The following is a 17,684-nucleotide window of genomic DNA, read 5'->3' as shown; positions in this document are numbered from 1 at the left end:
GAGTTAGCGAGATCAGTGTCAACAATGACTGACAGCGACAACTTTACTTCTACAGCTCCTTTGTCAGACTTGTCAAGCTCTGTATATCAATATCTTCATTCAAGATCCGTCATTATGAAATATTCCTAAATTACCTGTATAGAGATCCTAGAGCGCGTTAAAAAGAGTTTTTGTATTTCATACAATTAACCTGAAAACAGATATGGGCAGAATATTAAGAAAAGCATGCTTTCATTAAAAGTAACTTTTAATGAAAGCATTGCCCACTAGGCACCAGTCTAAAAATGTGCACATGATAAGATTTTTCTTTTACAAAAAAGTGAATTCAAATCAATATTTTTATACAAATAAATCATCAAACTGAGTGTCATTTTAACAGGCCGTGCAAAGTGATGAGCCCACACAGGGAAACCACTAAACTCTGCAGTTCTTCCCAGGCATTGCTTTTCTTTCAGCTCATTGTTTTGGTTTCTTCAGCCCACAAACGCTCATCAAAGTTGCTTCTGAACACAGCAGGCAGCTCGCTTCAGACAAAAAGCTCAGCTAAACCCACTGCAGCACATCTCACAGCACCACACAGCAGACGATGTTAGCATCAGAGTTGTGAACATAGCATTTAACTACGGAATAGCAAGCTATCTGGTAACCAAAACAAGAGTGCTTGTTGGATGTGTAAATAGGCTGCTATCTGATAATGAGACGACTGTAACAACTTCATGAGGTGATAATATGTTTGTTTGACATTTACAAGTCTGTCCTCTGCCTCCAGTTTAGAACATAAGTAAACACACAATAGTATAAGGTACTTTTTTACAATATGGTAAGATTGTAAAAGTACTTTATGAAGATTTTACTAAAATTAAAGCACAGAGGTATCATTAGCAAATTATAAATAAAATGTGTTGTACTTATTTCAGATTGTTTTTACAGATTAATGTTGTGGCTATTTACGTCTACTGGTGCTGAGTAGTTTAATCCATAGAATGAGATTTTCCGATATAATTTTCCCCTCCCAGAACTGCGCTTATCCAATACCAGAGCATTTAGTTGTGCTACTAATCCTGTATGGAAGTGATGATTGCTAACATTGTTGTGTGGCCTAGCTAAGGTTGAACCCTCAGTTAAACCTTAGCTCAGGTTAAACAAATACATACAGAGAATGAATGCTATTGAACTTCTTTGATGATCTAATTTCACAATTAAAACAAATATAAAAAAAACTAAATGAGTAATTCACAACAATTATTTCATTGGAATAGAAGAAGCTATTTCAGGGAAAAGAAAATTGCCATTGTATTTGTGTGAAGTTAATCTAATTTAAACATTTTCATTCGTATTGTAGGCACTCCAAATGCTGATATCAGAACATCTCCACTATTATGTGTCATAGAGTAACTCATATGCTAATAATACGTAACCACAGTATTCAAATGAGCAGAGTGTAGTAAAAATAGAAAGTTGAAACTACGCTAACCCATCAAATTTCCATTTCAGTATTTGAGTAAATGTACCCGCCACCTCTGAGAAAAGCTCTGCATACATTTCTTTCTGCTCTGTATCTGTGTTTGTGTGTTGTAGAAGAGCATGAGACAAGTACTCATTCGAGTGTTTACATGTTTTCCACGGCCCCTATGGCTTTGTCACCTGCTGCCTTTAAACGTTTTCCAAGTCTGAAGTGGTAAATTACTGTCGAAACATTTAATCCTGCCAAGCCAAAAAAGAAAAAAGCTGTTGATAGTTGTTAGCTGTAGGAGGATGCTGCACAGCGTATCATTACGACTAAGAGGCCAAGCAGCTAATTCTAGGGCTCCTTCATGAAGATGGGCTCCTCCTGATTACGCCTCCACTTCTCACTGATCTCTCTCAAACACACACACACAATGATGAGATCTCACCACAGGCCTTTCATCTGTTTCACCACTCAATACAATACAGTTTTGAGAGCTATGGCTGTTTGTGTGCGTATGTGTGTGTGTTAGTGCGTGTGTGCGCGTGTGTGTGCCCTTGTGAATAAAATTCTGTACAAATACCACCACATAGCCATTAAGTTTGACATACCATTGTAGGACACTACGGCATATAGCTCTAACTGTGCATTACATCAAGTCCTCTTGTGTTTTTGTGTGGCAGTGTCGGTCGGCTATGAGTACGAGTCATGTCCTGGTGTTATCCAGTGGGAGAGGAGGACGGCTCTGATGCAAGGATTTGAACTGGTCCCTTCAAACCTGGGAGGCTGGTCACTGGACAAACACCACACCCTCAACATACGCAGTGGTGAGTACGAGACTGTGGGTACTCGACCATCAGGACCCAATGGGCTGGGTTCTAAGTAGAATGTTAAATGATATTTGGGTAATGGACGTCTTCCACAATCATGGAAAATAAGCAATAACTGTGCGTGTGAGGAACACACCCTTTCACACATTTTTATTTTGTATAAATACTTAAAATGTTCATACATCTCTCCCCATTGAGACCGTGTTTTATCATGAATGTTGTAAAGGCACTTTTGTCTGTCCTGAGAGAGGGATCCTTCACTTGACTCTCTGAGGTTTCTGTGGTTTTTTTCCCTGCTAAGAGGTTCTTTTAGTAGATTTGTCCTCACTTTAGTCCAGGGTTAAAGGCAGAGGATGTTGCACCTTGTTAATCCCTGAGGCAAATGGTTATTTGTGAATATGGACTATACAACTAAAATTTGATTTGTTTTATTTTGACAAACTCAGTGCAGCTTACATTCACTGCATCGAGCTAGCGTCGGGCTATGCACTGGGGGGTTTGGGTTGGGCGTAGAATGCGACCACAGCTGCACTCTAGTGATTCCAAACACGAGTAATTCTTGACCTCAGTTTCAAATTAAATTGAACTGAATTGAACTGGACTATTTTTTATGTGTTTTTTATGTATTTTCACGAAATAAAACACTGAAATCTTCGTCTGAGTTAAAATCATATTCAGTGTTTCCTGGAAATATAATCAGAAGGCTGCAGGATTAAATATGTTTTCTAACATAGAGGGAAGTGTAAAACATTATATAACAAAAATAGTCAAATACGTTTCACTTTAGTCCTTGTTGTAAATATGGCAAAGCCTCTTGACAAGGCTACATTGACAAACCCACTCAATAAATACCATTTATTCCATTAAAGCTCCTGAAAAAATTAACAAAACATTAAAGGTTTACTACGCAGGATTATGCAAGCACTGTATAGATTCATGTAAGAGTAATCGTGTGAGCCCCTAACAGTGTGTGGAGGTGTATTTATCTGCAGACACCCTTCCCTCTGCCTGTATTTTTATTATTTCTGGGATGCCAATTTTGGGCAGTGTGTGTGTGTGTGTAGCCCCCAGCCAATGAGAAAACCATTGAACAGGATACATCATCCCTGTGTCTGTCTCTCTCCTCAGCTCTGTCTGTGGCATGTTCAAAGAGCTGCAGGTCTGCGTGTCTCTTTGACTGTGGGCAGGGCCGAGCTACACACACACACATGCAAAGCAGAGGTCACAGTGAACACGAAGAAATGTGGACTACAGCAATCACACACAATCCAGCACTGCAGCAGCCTGAGTTGTGCAGATGTGTGGGTGCATTATCTGTGCTTAAGAACGTAACCGCTGTGGATCAATCAGATGAAAACCTTGTAGTTCCGTGTTTTGTTGTTCATTTTAAGGAGGAGCCAACACTGAATAATATGTCTTCAAACCGCTGCTGAGAAATCCAGTCTAGCTTTTAATTTTCTTTCGGAAAATATACAATAAAAGTATCAGGGAGAAAAACACTGTTTCAGTTGTTCTTTATTGAGACTTAACAGTCAAATTTGTTTTGACAGTAGCCAAAACGTCCAACAGCTGTCATCACATTTAGATTCAAACATTGCCAAATACAGGCTGGTGCAGAGAAGTGAGTGGCACCACCTTCCCACCCACTTAGAAAGCAGTGAGAGCAGCTCAGACAAAACAAATAATGCAGAAAATCCGTCATGTGAAATAATCTGAACTGTTCTTTGCCAGAAAATTGTGTGTTCATGTAGGATCCCATCAGTCACAGTAATAACTGCCTTTAAGGTATTTATTGCATTCCTCTCTCTCCAAAGGAATCCTTCACAAGGGAAATGGGGAGAACGTCTTCCTCTCCCAGCAGCCTCCTGTCATCAGCACCGTGATGGGGAACGGTTTCTACCGGAGCGTCCCCTGTGGGCCGAGCTGCAGCGGCACCGCCCGGGACATGATGCTGTTTGCCCCCGTGGCACTAGCCAGCGGGCCAGATGGCTCCCTCTATGTGGGGGACTTCAACTTCGTCCGCAGGGTCCACCCAGACGGATACACCAGAACCATACTTGAGCTCAAGTGAGAGTCATGATCTTGTTGTCTACACATGTGATAAGACGAGTGTGATCTTGGTTAGGATCTCCCGCAGTGGGAAGCAGTGGGATTGTGAGCATCGGATTGACTTGAGCACAATTAAACTAAATCGGCACTGCTGATATGGGCTTGTGTCGCATAAGCGCTGCTTGGCATCAGTGGTTTTGATCTTTTTGATCTCCACAGAATAAACGCTGAAGTTTGTCTCCACGCAAAAACCCGAGTGTGAGAGGTTCAAACAACACATCTAATCTACCTCTTTAGGATGTGAGAGAAGCTGAAAGTCTTTGCTGTGAAACAAATATATATTTTTTTCCTATGGATTAAGACGATGATATCTCCTACTGCGCTGCAGGCACTACGTTCTCTATTTCTGTAGTTTCTCGGGTGTGGAATCTCAATGGGATTGCACAGCCATTTGTCCTGTAATGTGTTCTTCTGATGTAACTTTACTCTCTCCTTCTCTATTATTATCTTATCTCTGACTAATATTCCTGGTTCAGACGGAGGTTTCACAGTGTCTGCATTTGATATGTCCCTGTCCTCTGGGATGAAAATGCTTAATAGCTTCTTATTTAGGTAGATATTTAATGTGAAACCTTACAGTCGTCTAAATCAACTTTAATCTTACTTTATGAGTTGAGAATTGACTTATTGTATCATAAGTGACTGTCTTTATCATCGTAAATGATTGTTCTTACCTTCTCTTTTCTCCTTTTAAAAACGCTCCTCAATGGCTTGTTATCAGGAACCGCGACACCAGGCACAGGTGAGAACTAGTGATTAACACCTTCTTTTATACATCTCGACAGAAAACGCGACATGTTGTAAAATGTCTCACAGCATTTTGTTTTGGTTTTTTTGCTGCAAATTGCATTGACCGGATGACCCCTCTGCCAACACACACACAAACACACAACACTTCATACACTCAGGTTGTAGTCAGATATATCAAATCCACATTTAAATTTCACTAGGCGATATTAAATTGGAAATCGGCCAAAATGTCAAGGATTTCCTGTATTAGAGGATTACCAGGACTCTGTTTTGGCGCATGCAGCGGTTGATGCACTTCCTGAGCTGGTCTAAAAGCCTGAGGCCTGGTATGGCCTCGACATTGTCCCCAGCCCTGGATGGTCGGTGGGAGCTCTATACACCATGTCCGACAGAAGATTAGACAGATGTTATAGGGTTTGTGTCTGTCTGTGTGTATATGCGTGTCTGTACATGTTTGTGCTCCCGTCCGTGTGTGTGCTACTATCAGGGGTTATATCGAGCCTTTTGTGTGTGTGTGTGTGTGGGGGGGAGAGGGTTTTATCTGATTTGAAAAGAGATTTTTCAAGATGCCATATCTCTAGCATGCCAAAGTTATCAACCATGCAAAAGGGATAATCTGGCTGAGCGTTCATGGCTGTACTGTTTAACTGGCTGTGTACATACTGTACTGTACATCCACAAGCTATGGTGTATGCCCACCATATATATATTTATTAGATTGATAAAAAGTTGAAATGAAAATGTAACTAATAATAATGTTAAAAAGTAATTTCTTGAAATAGCCCAAAATAATAGACAACGTAAAATATTAAGCTGAATTTATCAATTCTTTTGTATTTATATGAAATTGTCTAAATGTAATGAATAAGTTAGTTTTCAAACTACTAACATTTTCTTCTGTTACTCCTGACGACCTTATGAAAACGCTTTAGGCTGGACAGACACCTACGTTCATGTGATTTAGTCTTATCAGTCACAACATGTCCTGTCCTGATTGTAACGCTCCTGTCACATAACCCTTTCCCTGAAGAAAACAAACATCATGAACCTCAACTCTCAGTGGATGCAGAGTAGACAATCTGCTTCCTGTTTACAATGTCTCATGACCTGTGTCCTTCTAAAGGTCATGTGAGTTGCATTGTCAGGCATGTTAGTGTCGAGGGAGAATATTTCTGATACAGAGCTATAACATAAGATATCTTTTTGATTCGAAAATGAAAATACAGTTATGTTAGTTTGAACAAATAACCAAAGTGTTGACTGAATGGTCAAGAAAATGGGAAGCCTGGATAAATGGTTAAAATGGTCTTCTTCTGGCACTCCAAGGGGGTGTAGTGTAGCTTTTTATGATAAAAAAGTCTGACCCTCTAGCTGCTGGATTTTCTTGAAGGCACTCTCGATACTCTCCCGTCACCCTGGAGGTTTCTCCTTTCCTGCCTCTACGCTTTTCCTCTGCAGCAGCTTTTTACTGTTAGCGGCACATTAGTGTTTCTCTTTTATTCTATACTATTGTTCTCCCAAATACATTAATTATTCATCCATATTCAGCTTTCAAAGCTTTTCACTCCACATTCTTCCCATCAAAGTGCCTATCAGCCCAACAGGGCTTCAAAACAAGGTGCTCTCCGATGGCAGACAATATGGGATGTACTAACTGTAAAACCATTGTCTACTCTTTCCTTTCAAGAGTTTGAGGCAAGAGTAATGCAAATAGGGGAGGAAGTCTTCTACAGTATAATCTGAGCGCTCAGACGGTCGATTCGAAGAAATGGTCAGGATAAACCAGATCACTTTCCGTCCTCTCTGATCATCGCTTTGTTATTTTGCGCGGAGAGAACAAGGGAGGCTGTAGAGCGGGATTACTTTTGCTGTTGTGGTTATTGTTGTTCAATTCATTTACACTGTATAGATGTATTCGGAGCTGTAAGCATCTAATTGAGTAAGAGACAGGTGAAGTGCTTTGTAATTCATTATATTGGACATGCATTGCTTGCGGTCGCTTCAAAGGCTTAACAAATATGATATAGTTCGCGGAGCAGCGGCACACTTTGGAACTGGCTGAACAACTCTCTTAGGACCCAGTTTAAATTATGTATGTGCAGTTCAGTCCAGAGGTCTGTAAACAGTTATGCACTTAATGGACTAGATGACTGACAGCACCTTGCCTCAGTTGCAGTGTGGGTTTTTTTCTGGGTTTTGAGAAGGTTCAGGCTACTTCTATCAGGAAGTGTCGTGTTCACACTATGGTCTTAATTGGGTTAATATCAGAATACTGGTGTCAATGTGTATGTAGTCAGGGTACATGCAATCGTCATGCATGTGGTAGAAACATTTTTCTTGACACTCTAATCTCCTGTGCAAGATATTTCTCGCTGAATAGCTCATGGAAAGAAAAAAAAAAAAGCAAGCTGTCTTTGAATTAACTGTGAGAAGCCTTTGAGCCAGCTGACGCTCACATTACAGAGTGACTGCTTGGATCTCGTTTCGATACAATATAGAATGTGCAAAATTCGAAATCACTCTCACATATTTTTTTGCAATCGCTGCGTTTGAGTTGAAGGTTCTCTGAAATTAATGAGCTGCAGACTATGAACAGAGGCAAGTCAAGTCGTCTCCGTGCTACATGTGCACGGTGTTGGCACAACAACAGCTCATACACAGCTCACAGTCAGTGTGAGGCTGAATGAAGTCAGGTCTCATCAGGCTTACCTCTGGATTCAACCGCCGGTCTTTGACGTTGCATATGCAGCATGGTTTGAGTGTTTTGTTTGTTGGATTTTGTTATCTTGTTGTTTTGGTCTTTTGTCCTTGATTTGAGTCCATTGTTAAAATCCTGTAACTTCTGGTCCAGTACCACCAGTTTTCATGTTAATGCAATGATTTAATATATGAGTGTTTTTAGGTTGTCCGTCCCCCGATCTGTTCCATTTTTGGGAACATGATATCTCATAAACAAGTGGAAATTCCTTCAAATTTGGAACAACATTCAGTTGAACTCACATATGAACAGACTTTGGTCATCAAAGATCAGAGGTCAACATCACTGTGAATTTACAAATCCCTATTTTGGTAAACACGTTATCTTTAGGACGCCGCAAGAGGATCCTTTTAAATTCTGCACAGATTTACACGTAGACTCACAGATTATATAATTAGATCCGTGTGGTCAATGGTCAAGGTCAGAGGACCCTCACAAAACATGTTTTTGGTCTTTTGAACATGATTCCCTGAGTCTGCCTTTAGAGAATTTTTTCAAATATTAATCAGTTTCACTTGGACTCAATGTTAAACTAATTAGATTTCAGTGGTCAGAGGCTAAAGGTCAGTGTGACCTTATATGAGTCTGGAATTTTTGTTAACGTAGACTGAAAGTGCATTGGCCGAAGGAGACATACAACTGCAGGGCTGTAATTTTAGTTTAGAAACTTGAGTGGTTGTTTGTACTATTGTTTCACATCAATTTACTGTTCTGCACATATAAAGAGTAATATAGGAAAGATATAGCACATTAGAAGGGGCATTCGTTGTCTCTTGAACAGATCAGGTGTAACTTTTTACCATTGGTGCACAGTTTTTTCATGTATTTTGAATATAGGATGTTGAAGGTATGTAGGCAAAGCAAGGCAAATTTATTTCTAGAGCACATTTCAACAATGAGAAAATTCAAAGTGCTTTACTTCAGATATAAAATGCATCAGGACAAATTGTAATGGCAACATAAAATACAAAAAAAAAGAAGAGATGTATATCTTCACTGCATGGGATTATTAAGTGTAAATGGTGACACATAAGGGAAATATCAGTCACTGGTTAATACTCTAGATTCATGAGCTTATTAAATTTCCTCTTCCTAACAAACTCACTGAAGAATGCTAAGAATGCAATTATCACTTAGAACTATTATTCAGCTGCAGTGGCTTTGGCCATCTGTACTATTTAAATTAGAAGACATTAATCATGTTGTTCCAGCACAGGCACAAGTGTACTCCTGGAGTTTCTCAAACTAATGCTTTTCACTGGGATGACCTGATTGCCGCTAAATGCCTTGACTTCAGCTGATGGTGTTGTCAAGTCGTGAAAACTGAATAATATTAGAATTTCCTAAAATAGGGCAATCTCACTGTGAAAATAAGTTTGAATGTAGGGACATCAGTTTTTGTCAATGTAAAAAGGAAAAATCTGCCTGTATCTTATCATGGTATAATTCAAATGCTTAACATCATTTAAACTTAATATGCTTTCTAACTTGATTGCCAATTAACCGTATCCACCTTCTCCCACTAGCACCAGCCCTGCTCATAAGTACTACCTGGCCATGGACCCAATGGGGGAGGTTCTGTACGTGTCAGACACCAGCAGTCGCAGAGTGTACCGGGTCAGGAACCTCGGGCAGCCGAAAGACCCGTCACGCAACATGGAGGTGGTGGCCGGGACAGGGGAGCAGTGTCTACCTTTTGACCAGAGCCACTGCGGAGAGGGCAGGAAGGCCACTGAGGCCGCGCTCAATAATCCTCGAGGTAGGAAAAACACAGACGCTGCATCTGATCAACTCCTTTTTCTCAGTCAGTTCAGTTGCAGCACACTACACACTGGCATTTCTTTCCTCTGTGATGGTTGGTTGGTTCACACCCGGTGTGCTGGGCTAAACTCGGCCCTTTCACTCTCATTGGGAGTGTAGAAAAAGCTGTTTGTTGTTGCCCCCCACCTTCATCCTTTTATTGACTGTCCATTGAAGTGTGTGTGTTTGTGCGGGTAGATGCTTTTGTTGTTGTTACGGGATGTTTCATTTTGGTCGCCTTTTAATTGTGCCATATCCGTTTTACCTGTGGCTTTGACCATCTTTGATGTGGCTGTTGGGGCTAATGACATATGGCTGCTAGCCAGTTACGCAGTCAGCTGTTTTTTTTCCCCTCCACTGTTTGTATCAGTAACTCGTAATTAATCCCAATTGTTCATTGCTATTTGCTGCGAACATGGATGAACAAATAACCAAACATCCCAGAATCAAGTAGCATCCGGTAGATTTAGATCAGCAGTGGTAGTCAAAACAACAACTCCCATGCTTCCATACTGTTTCAAAACTTCATCAAACTAACTCTTTTGCTAATGTTTTGACAAAACCCAGGTCTGTTTTAATTTGTTCTTATCAAAAGCAATAGTTGGATAATCAGTGTTGAAATTGTAATGGGGGTCTACCATCATGGTCTCATAAAAACGAATTGGGATGACCCTGAAACCATCTCTGAGACACTGGGCTTTCTCCTTGCATTGCAGTATGTATAAAATGCTAATCTGTGTGGGAGGGTGGTATGATTTTTTTCATATAACAGGGTTTTGCTCACATTTCACACATTCTATCATCCGTCGATCCAGGTTAGACAAAATGTATAATAATAGTTAACATACAATTGATATCAGTATCCATGAATCTCTCCTGTGACTTGTCTTCTCTGTGGGAGGTTACTGTTTTTATATTCAGAAACCTGTTCAGAAATATTCATTCACTCCAGACATTTTGAATTATGTGTGAATTATTAATTTTTGCATAATGAAAAACATAGTGAAGTATTTTGCCTGACAATCCAAACCCATTATGACCCATGATTAAATGTATTTTTATACATTATATATTTACTAAAATATATATATATATATATTGATGCTATGACTGTTTGCATTAGAAGAGTAATTTAAAGCTTTATTTCTCATAATTCATCGGCCATATTTTGCCCCATCACATTCACACCATCGGCCGATTAGAATAGGTAAGGATGGACTGATGTATATGTGGTGTTTGTGCCCATTCATATTTATTGATCTTGAAACACCATTTTTTTAATAAGAAGAATTAATTCAACCAGCAAGAATAACATTTTACGCTCAATATTAATGATCATATTTGTTGGTCAGCAATTACCTAACTTCCTTCACATGATTTACCTTAAATCATAAATAATTGGTACAAACTGTTGATTTTATTTATAACAAGAAAATGACCTGCCCTGTCTGCCAACCTCAAGCTCTCACACAGCAGATATTTTGCCATGTCACCGCAGGAAAAGCACAAATATGGCTAATTAAACCAGTAATTATGGCTGTAGTCCATTCAGGTGCTTCAGTGTCAGGACGCTGGTGTTGTGCATGTTGGCTCACTGTCAAAATGTCTGTGGAGGAAAAAAAACCCAGTTCTGTTGTGTCAGCTTTGTAGTCGACAACTCACCTCATGTAGAGCTCCGTAAATGGAACAATCTATTCTGGGTTGCACTGACTCATCCACAAAACCCAAATTACAAGAATTGTAAGGGAATACATCATGGTGAATTTCCTTTGAGTTACTTTTCTTCCTGTGATCATTAACAGCTACACACATACATCCCTTACACAGTGCCACAACAATTAACTTAAACATAATACACACACATGTGATTAGACCTTTGAGCTCATTCCATATTAATTTTACCCTTATTGCTAGTTGTACACACATGCAGTGGTGTATTTAGGATTTTTCTAAATCAGGGGCCATAAAGGGGCCACACTTTACACAGAGGGGCAAATATTATATGTCCAACATCCATGACCCGCTCCTTATTTAGTTAGGTGCACACTTAAGTCCTCATTTACCTTTAGCACTGTAGCTTAGAGCAAAGCCACACATAATTGACTATATCTTGGAAACTGTTCATTGTTCAAGCAAAGAAAATAAGAAAATAGAAAATAAAAAATTATTGTTGGTGACGTTAGACTTTAGATTTCAGCTGGAACAAGTGCACCCCTGGCCCCGCCCCTGGATCAGCCCCTGCACACATACAGTATAATATACACACATTGTCACCAGGCTTCCCTTTAACACAAATGAAATGCCCCCTGCAGCAACATTAGCTGAGTACAAACTAACCAGCACACTTTTCCATCCAGAGGGAGGCTGGTACAATAATTTTAAAATACTGGCAAACTGGGAAAAGCTGTGCCGTGAGTACAAGATAAGATGGTCATGGCAAGAAAAGTTATTTGATCTTTTTTTTTGTAAATGACAATAATAGCCTAACTACCAGGGTAAGTATGGCTTCCCCTGGATTATAGGAGAAGATGGCACTCGTGGGCGCTAAACGCAACCAAAATAGGCCTGTCATATTAAGCTTTTCTAATACACACAAGGCTGAAGATTCAGCCCCGATTCCCTGCTAGCTTTAGCCCAGTTCAAGCTGAAAGTGAGTTAGTGCACATATATATAAGACGTTAAGCCTGGAGTCTCGTTTAGAATTGGTTAATCGTTCTACCCTCTCTTATTAGCTGACAGGAGTGGATTACAGCAGTGTGTCTTCTCTGCTGTTGTACTACATTTCTATTTCCTTTCTTCGCCCGGCCTGCTTGCTGGAACTACACATAATGGAAGGAGGGCTGTCGGGTGAGACAGCCCCCCCTGTAGACAGCTTCCCTTTACTGCAACAATTATTTTGTCCTTTTTTCCAACAACATGTTTTGTAATACAGTCAGTAATGCAAAGGTTTGCATGATGTCCATTTTTATATCCATCCCATAGAAGAAGAAACACAAATTGTGCAAACCTAACATTACAAAGCAAGTGAATAAATTACACAAAACTCAAACACAATACCATATTGACAAAGCAGTAATTAATAGCAGTATACATATGACACATATAAACATATATTGTTTTATTTAAAACGTATATTATATGGTAAACTATATCAAGTTTTAGCCACAGTTGTCCACACAATATAGATTATATTTTGGTTTGGTTTGAGTTATGGTAGAGCCCAAAGTTTTAGTGTTTTGATATATGTCAGAAAAGGTTGCTTTGCCATTTAAAATGTATTTGTAGAGCCACCCACAAATAGTTAAATAAATGTTTTTTAATAAAGATTTAGTTCTGACTTTAATTTCAGTCTTTCATGTTTCCTTACAGCATAAATAATGTATTCCTCCATAGACTGTTTGACAGAATAATATATCTGCTGTGGAGGAAAGACTTAAAACCTTAACTCAAGTAAAGATTCTCATTATAAATTACTCAAGTAAAGGTCAGAATTAGCATTAAAGAAAAAAAAACTGAAGTAAAAATCGAAAGAATCTTGCCTACATTTGTGCTTCATAGAATAAATATGCCTTTAAAAATTAAGAGTAGAGTTTCTAAATGTGCAAGGTTGCATGCGCCAGCTGAGCACTGCAGGAACCTAGTTTTCTATTTTTGGCTGACTGATTATAAAGCCAGTCCTCATTCACAACTGGTCTCATTCAAGTAGACTACAGAAATTTGTACCTATTAGGGAAAAGTATGATTTGCCTAATGACTTTTGACTTTGTATTTTTATTACAAATTTAGTTGAGGTTTCATAATTATTATATAGAGTATACTCGTCATAAATATGAAGATGCTCTGTAAAAATGTAGATTTGACTTTCTAGTTTCTCAGTAGATGCATGCTTCTCAGATAATTTGAACTTGAAATTTAAGCTTTGGGACGGACTCATAAATAATTGAGTATAGTCAGCACTCATATGTTGGACGGGACTGCCATCAGGAATGCATTTCAGATGCCATGACAGACAGTCACGTAACAGAGCAACAGACAGTAACAGAGCTAAGGATGGTCTTTTTAACGTGATGAATGCACTTTAACCTTATCCATCCTCGAGTAGGCATTTTCTAATGTCAAATATTAATACATTGTTTTTTTATTTTATTTTCTAAACATGTTTGTATTTTTATTTTATTTGTGTCAATATGCAGTCTTGTTTTTGTGTGTGGATGAATTGGTGTTTATTGAGTTTTGTCTTTTGACCTTATCTCCAGAAGTGTAGTTGACACCACCTGTTGACACAAAGTCAAACAGTTGACTTGGCATTGGTGTTGAGAGATAAACAATATTTCAATAGTATTTTTTATTTCAATTTAATTGTTGAAATGACAACTGACCTTGAAACATGAACTTGCCAAACTCATCACAGGTGACGGGAGGAACACAAGAAATAGACAAACGCAGTAAAGTAAACTAAAAACTCTCTGCCGTTAAAAACAGGAGAACATGACCATTTAGAAGAAAACTCTACTCTATAACAAAACGCACAATACATGCACACCGGGAACACTATGAATCCTGCACACAGTACAACCAACAGCACTGTGGCAACAAAAGGGGAAAGAAAATCTAAATGAGGACTAATAACAGTCGAGACTTAGGTGATGAAACACAGCAGAAAAAACAAGAGACAAGAACAAAAGACCATTTCAATGTAAAATAGGAAATAACTGAGTCCAGCATGTCACACAGGAGTAGTTAATTGCAATACTCAAATCTGCAATTTATGAATTTTTTGCAAGACATTAAAGTAAATAATCGTATTATCTTCCTGTTTATATGCTCATTTTGTCTGGTTATGTTTGTTTTTTATGACAACTTTGTAACAAGTTGTATGGTTATATTTCATTTGTTTTGTGTTTTCATAACCTCCATCCCTGACGATGATGGCCGTGAATATAAATGAGAGAGAAGGACAAGAGGACTCACTGAGAGCAATGTCAGGGAGGAGGGAAGAACATTATCTATCATTCATCAACGTCATCATGGTGTCCATAGAGTGGCTAATGGGTTCTGTGGCAATATCAGGACTTCACATGAAGACATAAATCTGGATTTGTTTGTGGAAGGGTATCCTCCCTCTTTTAATGTACCTACCTTTCCAACATCTGGATGAACACCTTCAAAAACGTAATTCTGCAGTTTTCTCTGCTCTGATCAAGGACAGTAAATTCATCATGGATGCAATGAATCTCGAGTCCTGATTTTGAAAGAACAGAGTTAAATGTTGTATCTTGCTGAGGTTGAAATGGTAGATTATTATTCCTATCTTTGTTTTCACCGCCCAGCATCTGTGGAATCAGGGCACTTCATAGCTTATATCATATGTATTCTGGGAAAACTCTGAATCGCGGTGGCTCCTTTTGTACAAAAAACAACAACATGCTGCTAGGAAGAGGAAATAATCTGTTTCCTGCCCTCACCAATCACACCCACACACCAGGCCACCTCCTTGTCCCTAGGTCGCTCAGGAGATTTAGCCACGGCGCTGTCACTCAGGCTTCATCCACAGTCTGACGCAGCCTCTCCTGTCAGTCACACTCTGCTCGCTCGTGCAGCGCAGTCCAACGTTGGAGCCAGTCAGTCTATATGCAGCACAATAAACAAATGTAGTGTAGTGTAAGTGTCTCCACTCCCCAAATGTCACTGGCTCTAAACAGGAGATGGATCGAGATTCGACAGCAGATCTGTGATTCTTATTTCTCCTTTAACTTCCAAAGTGCACACAGATGGAATAGATGAGAGGAAAACGAGATTGGAGCTGATCCCCGTTTCGATTTGACGGGCGATCTTAAGACAGTTATTCCCTTATCTCTGAGGACGTGCTGTATCTCTGCAGTTATAGAATATTCTGTCCCATGCCTCCTTGTCTCTCTCAGTCAGGTATTTATACTGTTTGACTCACTGCACTTCAAACTCTTCTTCTGTGACCATTGTGCTCCAAGTTACCAGCTCTCATAGGGTCTCCGGAGATTTATTCCAGGACTCCCCTGGTTCTCTGTCATCCATCTGCCACAGCCCACACTCTTCCTCCTCCTCCTCCTCTCGCACCATCTTACCAATGGTAATGAGTGGTAGACTTCACAGAGAAATATCAGTTTGTTTCTTGTTTGAAGCTGTGGCTCTGTGATTCTGCGGCATCGATCTTGTCTTGTGTCCTCTGGTGAGCTCTGTGCACCAAATTAGAGCTTTCCGTCATTTTCTCCACTCCCTCCATCTCCGTTTCTATCCCTCCCCCTGTCTCACTGATAAATCATTCCTGTGCCCTCTTGTTGACATAGCTGCAGCGGGCCTGCTGTGACACATAATATTGTTACAACACAGCAAACAGTTGTTAAATGGTAATCTATAATTTTCATTTAGGCCAACAATGTTGCAGCATTACCGAGCACGCTGCCATTGCCCAATTGTATAGTCTCTGCATAGCGTAAACTTGCAGGGATTATCTTGTGTCCTTCAAACACTGACTTCACACAAGATCTAGGGCATTGTTTAGAGCTGGCTCCACATGTGCTTCTGCAGTCAATTAGCATGGTAAATAAACGGCCTTGCTCCATTTAGGATGGATCCCATGTCTGACATGAAAGCAGCACCAGTCCCACATGACCCAGCAGCCTTGGCTCTCATCTCTGGATGTCATCTGTTCACAACATGAACATTTGGTGAACAATAGTTGTGCGAATGTCAAAACAAAATCTGTGTGCGCTTCATTTGTCGGCTCGGACAGAGGAGTTCAGAGTGAGTCCAGTGAAGGAGAGTTTAGTTGTTGGTGTTTGCCATGCGCAGGTCTTATCTGTTTTGTGTTGTCTAGTCCCAGGCAGCAAAGCTGACATCCTCAGAGAGAGGTGTGTGTGTGTGCATGTGTGTGTAAGTGCAGTGTCGGTCTCTCAATCTGACCCACAGGGGGCAGACTAATGCCCTTATCAGAAGCTGACACACTGCCACCACATTTCTCTCTCTTGCCCCATTGGCCTCTTTCTCTCTCCTCTTCTTTTCTCTCCTCCTCTGCTCCCCCCCCCCCCCCCTGTCCCTTTCTCCATCTCTCTCCTCCCCACACTGACAGACACAACACATTTGTCCCCATCTCACTCAAGCCCCGGAGCTGCGACACGCCATCAGAGCCGAGATAGCGCGGCCAGGGTGACGAATGGAGCAGTGGGGTTTAAAAGTGGTCGCGGCTATTAGCATGTTGAACAGCCAGGGAGTTTTGAAAGGCAGAGACACAGCCAGGGGTAAATATGCTTCACATGGCACATCGCTGCTCAGCCGCAAAACTCAGGCCAGGATCGCCAGGTTTCATGTTATACAGTATCTGTCTTGGCTGGTGGTTGACATATAAGCAGCTTAGGAATATCTTTGGTCTCATTTACAGAAATGGCTGGAAACGTGGCAATGTGTGCAGGAGCATTTCCCTGTTTGTTTCATCAGTGTGGATCAAACATTTGATGTTGTCAGCAAGCCCATATTCAAACCATTATCTCAGAAATTCCCATCCCCTTGTTTCTCCTGCAGTAGAGGAGTCCTATATGAGCGGTATAGTGTCCTTTAAATGCACATCTCTAATCGCTGCAGCCCGTGTTTAATTTTCCCATAAAATCTGCCACTTCCCAAACTGTATTTTCTGGCAGTAGGAGTAAAGTTATAAGATCTCTAAAGGCTGTGTAGCCTCCATGCCAATTGCTTTGTGTTCTAACTTTGGGGATGAAGTTGCCATTGTTATTCTACCTCTAGCTCCCATAGCATTTAGGGCAGAGTGATTGTTGCATCTAGCAAAATAGAGAAAGGCAGAGGGGGAGAGGATTAAATTGATAAAGACAAAGAGGGAGCTCAGGACAGAGAGAGAGCGGGAGAGCAACAAAATAATATGAAATTAATAGAGAAAAATGGGGAGTGGAAGGAAAGAGAGAACAGGAGAGTGAATGAAATGGATAAAGAGAGAGAGAGAGGG

At 40.2% G+C, this 17,684-nt stretch overlaps 1 protein-coding gene across 1 annotated transcript in view; it reads left to right on the top strand.

Moving 5' to 3' along the window:
- The window catches only part of tenm1 (teneurin transmembrane protein 1), a 165,317-nt gene that overhangs the window by 106,013 nt on the left and 41,620 nt on the right, over window positions 1–17,684 (top strand). The window contains exons 18-21 of the mRNA XM_061079393.1: window positions 2,131–2,274; window positions 4,092–4,344; window positions 5,108–5,128; window positions 9,421–9,653. Of these exons, the coding sequence (XP_060935376.1) occupies window positions 2,131–2,274; window positions 4,092–4,344; window positions 5,108–5,128; window positions 9,421–9,653 (651 nt within the window). The remainder of the gene's footprint in view (window positions 1–2,130; window positions 2,275–4,091; window positions 4,345–5,107; window positions 5,129–9,420; window positions 9,654–17,684) is intronic.

The sequence above is a fragment of the Limanda limanda genome, chromosome 10, assembly GCF_963576545.1.
Source record: "Limanda limanda chromosome 10, fLimLim1.1, whole genome shotgun sequence".
Classification (NCBI taxonomy): Eukaryota; Metazoa; Chordata; class Actinopteri; order Pleuronectiformes; family Pleuronectidae; genus Limanda; species Limanda limanda.
The sequence above is the reverse complement of the archived record's forward strand: the minus strand, read 5'-3'. Positions and strand labels throughout refer to the sequence as shown.